Source organism: Podarcis filfolensis (genome assembly GCF_964270895.1).
Source record: "Podarcis filfolensis genome assembly, chromosome: 3".
Classification (NCBI taxonomy): Eukaryota; Metazoa; Chordata; class Lepidosauria; order Squamata; family Lacertidae; genus Podarcis; species Podarcis filfolensis.
The window spans coordinates 30677746-30685175 of NC_139606.1; the positions used below are offsets into that span (position 1 = coordinate 30677746).

At 43.8% G+C, this 7430-nt stretch overlaps 1 protein-coding gene across 2 annotated transcripts; it reads left to right on the forward strand.

Moving 5' to 3' along the window:
* The first annotated feature begins 2747 nt into the window (after positions 1–2747).
* On the forward strand, positions 2748–6702 carry KCNF1 (potassium voltage-gated channel modifier subfamily F member 1). 2 transcript variants are annotated; one of them, XM_083607318.1, is made up of 2 exons: positions 2748–4350; positions 4473–6702. In XM_083607318.1, the coding sequence occupies exons 1-2, from the start codon at positions 4293–4295 to the stop codon at positions 5969–5971; spliced, it is 1557 nt and encodes a 518-aa protein (XP_083463444.1). In that variant the 5' UTR covers positions 2748–4292; the 3' UTR covers positions 5972–6702. The 2 variants fall into 2 exon arrangements, with proteins under 2 accessions (XP_083463444.1, XP_083463443.1); XM_083607317.1 differs by lacking the exon at positions 2748–4350 and having other exon boundaries at positions 4379–6702.
* The last annotated feature ends 728 nt before the right edge of the window (positions 6703–7430 follow it).

Genomic DNA, 7430 nt, shown 5'->3' on the forward strand with positions numbered 1-7430 from the left:
CCTGGGGAAGAAAAAAGAACTTTTTAAAAGAAATCCATAATTACAGCACATTTTCTTTACACATCTATTTCTACCTATAGATACGTATCTTTGCAAATAACTGGTACTTCCAGATGAAATTGTACATTTAATGGTATGAGTAAGATGCAGAAATGTTTTAGGAAGTATGCACCATATGTTTCATGCCTTGCTTTTTGCTTGATTTATGGAATTATTTATAGGACCATGTCATAATTAATTATTTTGTTCACAGCATCCCACAAGTGACAGTAATTATCCAGCAGTCTAGCTTTTTCTTTTACATTTTTTCAATCCCCCACACTGGTAAATTTGATATAAAAAAAGAGGAAAGGGGGGTTGGATCTCTCCTGTGCAAGGAAAATTATGGGTGCGTGGGCACAGCATTGCTTTAGTTTTTTGTTTTGGTACCTTGTTATGCCAATGTCCTCAGAGACTTTGCAGAGAAATTGAAGGCAGTGGAATGAATAAATAAATGAATAAGTGACACAGAAAATACAAACTGTATTGAACTTGGCTTGTGTTATGTGATAATTAACTCCTAATTCAGGTCACATCCATGGCATGCATTTATAGCACACAGCTTCCCCACAAAGAATCCCAGGGACTGTATTTTACCCCCACAGAGCAACAATTCTCACCACCCTTGAGGGAAAAACACTACAGTTCCCAAGATTCTTTGGGGGAAGCCATGTGCTTTAGAAGAAGTTTGAAAGCAAGTTTGCTAGTGGGATACTGCATGCTCATTGCACAAATGGCAAGGGAGACTTTGCATTGGTGTGAAAAATTTACAATGTGTTGATTTTAACTGGTCACACTTAGAATGTTGACTTTGCAAATATCACTTCTTGGCTTATCAAGTGCAGCTCCTCAACATCCACTGGACTTTGCAAACGTGTTACATCTCTCATGCATTCAGCATTCCTTCGAATGAGCTTATATGCTTAAATTAGCCCAGCAAAACCTTTTGCGTGGTTATTTTAGAACCATCTATCATTAACATGTCAGATAGGAATCAGAAGAGCTTTCTGTAGGCCATGGGCTTTTTAAAAAGGGAAGACATTTACAGTGGGGAGGGAAGGCCATTGCAGAGGGAGTAAAGGACCCCTGGGCAGTTAGGGTAAAGGTAAAGGGACCCCTGACCATTAGGTCCAGTCATGACCGACTCTGGGGTTGCGCGCTCATCTCGCTCTATAGGCCGAGGGAGCTGGTGTTTTGTCCCCAGACAGCTTCCGGGTCATGTGGCCAGCATGACTAAGCCGCTTCTGGCAAACCAGAGCAGCACACGGAAACACCCTTTACCTTCCCGCCGGAGGGGTACCTATCTATCTATTAGCACTTTGACGTGCTTTCAAACTGCTAGGTAGGCAGGAGCAGGGACCAAGCAACGGGAGTTCACCCAGTCGCGGGGAGTCGAACCGCCGACCTTCTGATCGGCAAGTCCTAGGCTATGTGGTTTAACCCACAGTGCCACCCGCTTCCCTGGACAGTTAAGTTCAGTCAAATTTGACTATGGGGTGTGGAGCTCTTCTCGCGTTCAGGCCGAGGGAGCTGGCGTTTGTCCGCAGACAGCTTTCCGGGTTATGTAGCCAGCATGACCAAACCGCTTCTGGTGCAACAGAACACCGTGATGGAAGCCAGAGCGCACAGAAACACTGTTTACTTTCCCGCCACAGTGGTACTTATTTATCTACTCATGCTGGTATGCTTTTGAACTGCTAGGTTAGCAGGAAGGCAGGTCAGTCCAGCATCAGCATGGACCACCCCTGGACTGCTTCTGGGGTCTCCGCAGCCTGGCATGCCCTGCTGCTAACACTTTTCCGGCCTACAGTGCAAATACCTTCTTATTTCCAACCAGAAGCACTGCATCAAACTGGGCGGGGGGGACCAGATGAGATAAAACATGCCTGCCTCATTCACATGTGAAGCACAGAAATGGGAGGCCTTCAAGAGAGATTGCTGCGGGCTTATGTGAGTTTGTAGTCTCCAAACTACACTTGAGTAGATCAACCAGGTGAGCCACATTTTTTTTTAGTGTAAGTTGGCCCTGGTGCATCTCTGGGACTGACTCAGAGCAAACTAGGCATCACATCCTTCACACAATTAGGAATGGTCAGATTTTTTATTTTTTAAAAAGTGAATAGCAGGAGTAGAGGCCTCCAGACCAGATCAGGCCCATGGCAGGGAGGGAAGGTGGGACTGTGGTCCTGGATTCCCTCTGCAACTGCCATTTGAATTTAGGGTGCGTAAGTGACGCAGGTGGCGCTGTGGGACGTGGGTGGCGCTGTGGGTTAAACCACAGAGCCTAGGACTTGCTGATCAGAAGGTTGGCGGTTCGAATCCCCACGACGGGGTGAGCGCCCGTTGCTCGGTCCCTGCTCCTGCCAACCTAGCAGTTTGAAAGCACGTCAAAGTGCAAGTAGATAAATAGGTACCGCTCCGGCGGGAAGGTAAATGGTGTTTCCGTGCACTGCTCTGGTTCGCCATAAGTGGCTTAGTCATGCTGGCCACATGACCTGGAAGCTCCCTCAGCCAATAAAGCGAGATGAGCGCCGCAACCCCAGAGTCGGTCACGACTGGACTTAATGGTCAGGGGACCCTTTACCTTTACCTTTAATGGCATAATAAAAATGAGCAACCAAATTATACCCTACTATTAAGGATGCCCAAACTACGGGGCCAACATGCCTGAAAAATGTGGTTGCTTTGGCTTATTTTTTGTTTGTTTACCTAGCGGGTTGAAAGCACACTGGCCTGGAACAGAGGATGTTGTTGTTTTAACCACCAACTGCAAGCAATTTATTTGTGTGGCTCTCTTGACTGGTCATTGAAAACAAGCCCCAGAATTTAGCAAAACAGGCTCATTTAACATCACAAAGGGAATGATTAAAACCCACTGCGTTATTATGAGCCTTTCATGTACCCTGCGTGAAATAACTTGGAGAGCACAACAAACAGAGGAAGTGCTGTTTTCCGTGAAAGCATGAAAACTTCTGCAGCTGAATTTTTGCTCGGTGTGTCTTGGACCAGCTATTGGCGCCCAAGTTCTGTTGTGACATACATTCATTCATTTTATTTATTTCATAAAACTTATATATAAGCTTGATTATGTAAAAACAAAGAACCAAACCAAACCAAAAACCTGAAAGCAAGCTCCCTGTCAAAGACCGGTAAAATTGCCCACTTGACTGAGGTATCGCAAGAGACAGCAAAATATGAATTCAGTTTGATATAGAAAAAAATTAACCATTAGTGTAACTGATCTCTGCAAGGGTCGCAACAACCCAAAGGTGGAAACTGAACTGCGCTCACATGGTGGAAGGTTGTTCTGAAAACTTGCCCACTGCCAAATTCTCACTGTAGCTAAGAACAGAATGCCTCATAACTTCTACTCTTGCACTGAAATGAATCTGTTCCTCCACCTAGCTGGCTTGAGCCGGACGTAGTTTCTTCTTCAGAGAGAAAGGACTGGTGCCGGTAAAAAGGAGGAAACAACAACATTTTGGCATCCCATGATGTAAATGCCTCTTCAAAAGAAAGAAAAAAGTCTGTCCTTAATGCATTACCAACTTTTCTCCCCCAGATATATTCTATGGTCCTTAAACACATTATATATAAATGCTTCTTTCCTTGAATGTTCAAGAATATGTACCCCCGACCCAATAATAAACATGCAAAAAAGGAAACCGCACTGTACATCCCTAGACACCCATCAATGGTATTTAATCCCCACCTTGCAGTACTGCTCCTGTTTTTACTGCATTTCACCAGAAGAGGGTAGAGTTTGGAAAGCACTTGACGGCAGCCTGGAAGTCCTATTGTGCTTGTAAACAGCAAGGGGGATAACAAGCACAACTTTATCCTTCGCACACTTCAAGCCCTTGTGTGAGGGAGCTGCTGCAAAACTCCAGAATACCTTTGTACCAAAAGACACACAACAGATTTCCCTCTGTGAGCCTCTCTGAAGCCAAGACATCACAAAAGCAACTGATGGGACTTGTCTCTTTTTTCCCTCTCTTTCTCTCTCAGAACTGTTTCGTTCACTTTTGTTGTTATTTAGGCATAAGGGACTTATTGTAGGAACCAGAATCTCCGATGGCAAATCAATGCCATTTCAGGAAATAAAGAAAAGCTGAAAACAGCAATAGGTGAGTTTCCTTAAGTGTTCCTCTGTCTCCCTGTCTGTCTCTCTCTCTCCCCCACTCCTCGTTCAAATCTATTGGAGCAATTGCTGCTAGTCAAACAACCGCGCTCTCTCACTCGCAAGCAGACAGATGACTTGCCTCTCCACTGCAGCTTGTTGCAGACTTCGCAAGGTTTCGCAGCCTGCAGGTTTTCCTTTTGCAGTCTATTTTTCCCCCTAGTCCTGTTCAAAGTCGTTGCCACTTAAGGTTTTGCTAATGAACAGCTGACTTGATTTATCACAAAGCTTCTCCCGTAATAACCTGTGGGAGGAGAAGGCTGTTGGAAACAAGGCAATAACGTTAAAATGGCAGATGACATTAGTTTTCAAGAGCTGGAAAGTGACGGGTCAGAGAACAGTGAAGAAACAGAGATTGTCGTCAATGTCGGCGGGGTGAGGCAGGTGCTGTACGGAGACCACCTCAATCAGTATCCAAACACGAGACTAGCAGAGCTTGTGAACTGTTTATCAGGGGGATATGACACCATTTTCTCACTCTGCGATGACTATGATCCTGGGAAGAGAGAATTTTACTTCGACAGAGATCCGGATGCTTTTAAATGCATAATTGATCTGTATTATTTTGGGGAGGTTCACATGAAGAAAGGGATATGTCCCATTTGTTTTAAGAACGAAATGGAGTTTTGGAAAGTAGATCTCAAATTCCTGGATGACTGCTGCAAAACTCACCTCAGTGAAAAAAAGGAAGAGCTAGAAGAGATTGCCCGCAGGGTCCAGTTGATTTTGGACGACTTGGGACTGGACACCTCCGAAAACCGCTGGAAAAAATGCCAAAAGTACATTTGGAAATTCATGGAAAAACCAGAATCTTCGTACCCAGCTAGAGTAATAGCAGTTGTGTCTTTTCTACTCATCCTAACCTCATCGGTAGTGATGTGTGTGGGGACCATCCCAGAATTGCAGGTGGAGGACTCTGAAGGAAAATCTGTTGAACACCCAGTGCTGGATAAGATTGAGACAGCTTGCATAGTCTGGTTTACTCTTGAGTACGTCCTCAGACTCATCTCATCCCCTAACAAATTGCACTTTGCTCTTTCTTTCATGAACACTGTCGACATATTCGCAATACTTCCCTTCTATGTCAGCCTGATATTGACCCACTTAGGTGCCAAACTGATGGAGCTAACGAACGTGCAGCAAGCCATCCAAGCGCTTCGGATCATGAGGATCGCAAGGATTTTCAAGCTGGCACGGCACTCCTCGGGTCTACAGACTTTGACCTACGCTCTTAAAAGAAGCTTTAAGGAGTTGGGGCTCCTCCTGATGTATTTGGCTGTTGGGATATTTGTGTTTTCTGCCCTCGGTTATACGGTAGAGCAAAGCCACCCTGAGACGATGTTTAAGAGCATCCCCCAGTCCTTTTGGTGGGCCATCATAACCATGACCACAGTGGGTTACGGGGACATTTACCCAAAGACCACGTTGGGCAAGCTCAACGCTGCCATCAGTTTCCTTTGCGGGGTCATAGCCATTGCACTACCGATCCACCCTATCATTAATAACTTTGTCAGATACTATAACAAGCAGAGAGTGTTGGAGACAGCTGCCAAACACGAACTGGAACTGATGGAGCTCAATGCAGGCGATAACAAGAAAGGTGGAAGCCCCAGATGTGAAGCTGCATCTCTTCTGGAGGCAGAAAAGGAAGATCCCCGGTGGAGCAGCCATCTCAGATTCTCCAACAGTGACACCTTCATTCACCTCCTGTCAGATAACCACCACCGAACCAGACTTCAGAGCTGTAAGTAGCCTGTGAGTATGCCTCCATTCGGTGGAAATCTGGAATACAAGTGACAATCTCGTCTTGAAATAAGAATAAAAGGGACTCCTTTGAGGTCAGCTGCTCTTTTTCATGTGCATGTATTTATACATAGGCAGACATATATGTATATATGTGTGTGTGTGTGTGTGTGTGTGTGTGTGTGTGTGTAGACACACACACACACCTCAACAACTCCATCTCAGCTTAGTAAGCCATTGTTTATAAAACACAAGAACACAATGAATGTATGGCCAGATATAAGAACTGCATCCTGACTCAGATCCCTTTGTAAACATTTCAGAAGGGTCAAAAAAAGCATACCAGTCAGTATATATAAAACGACTTGGATGTAAATTCTTAGAGTCAGAAAAAAATGTATGTATAATAATAAAGGGGGGGGGGAGAGAACAACGCTGAAAAAGCAAGTTCTGTCAAATATTTCTCTAATTGAGAAGTGCTGCTTGAAAGAAAAATTAAACTGAACTGTCACTTTATGTTCTGCCTAGCAAAATGCTACTTGAGATGTATGATGCTCTGGGAGATAAAGCAAATGTAAAGAAGCCTCTGAACCTTAATGTTTGGAGAATTCCACCTTCGTTTTTAATAGAGAAAAATGTTTATTGCTCTAGCCAGATTTTTTGAAAGAGAAAAGGATGAAGAGCCAATGTGTTAATGATAGAAATATAACAGCAAATAAAAAAGTATTGATTAAAATGCAGTGGGCATGATTTTCTTTAAGTAACTTCCTTCAGTTCTTCACAGGGAAGTTGCATACTATATATATCCCAAAGCTGAACACTTACCAAAACCTGTGAGCATTCTAAACCTTTCAAAATAAATATTAAGTAACTGCAATGTATATTCTACTTATAATGATCAACTATTAGTACAGCAACACAGCACATGTTTTCTCAAGATGAGGAAAGGAATTTTGTGTGCCTGATGTCCTGCGTTTCATCGGCACAGCACTGTATAGCACCGGGCAATTTATGATGTGATGTATTTGGGCAGCTAAGTAAAGCATCTTGGAAAACCAACAGGATTTTAAACTGCCCAGGCTATCCCTGCTTTATGTTGGAATGGCTTTATGATGCTTAGAATTTCGTGGCTCAAATGCAGTGGTGCAATTGCTGTACAAAATGCAACTGGCTGGCTTTCCCCCTGGGGGGGGGGGGAACCATCAAGGGGGCAAAAAGCATAAAAGCCTCCTAATCCAAATGAGTGGGGAGAAACCCATGCCAAATTGTGTGTGTGTTGCCATACGTCTGGAATTTCCTGGAAACAGCTGGGATTCAGCCGTGAATTTCCATAAAAATAGCTCAAACAACTTCTTTTTTTTAAAAGAAAAATAGCTCAACAACTTTGGCCAAAAAAACGCTCAACTAGTTTTGTGTCCGGACTTTAACTTTTTGAAAATATAGCAACCCTAACCAACATTTTCATCAT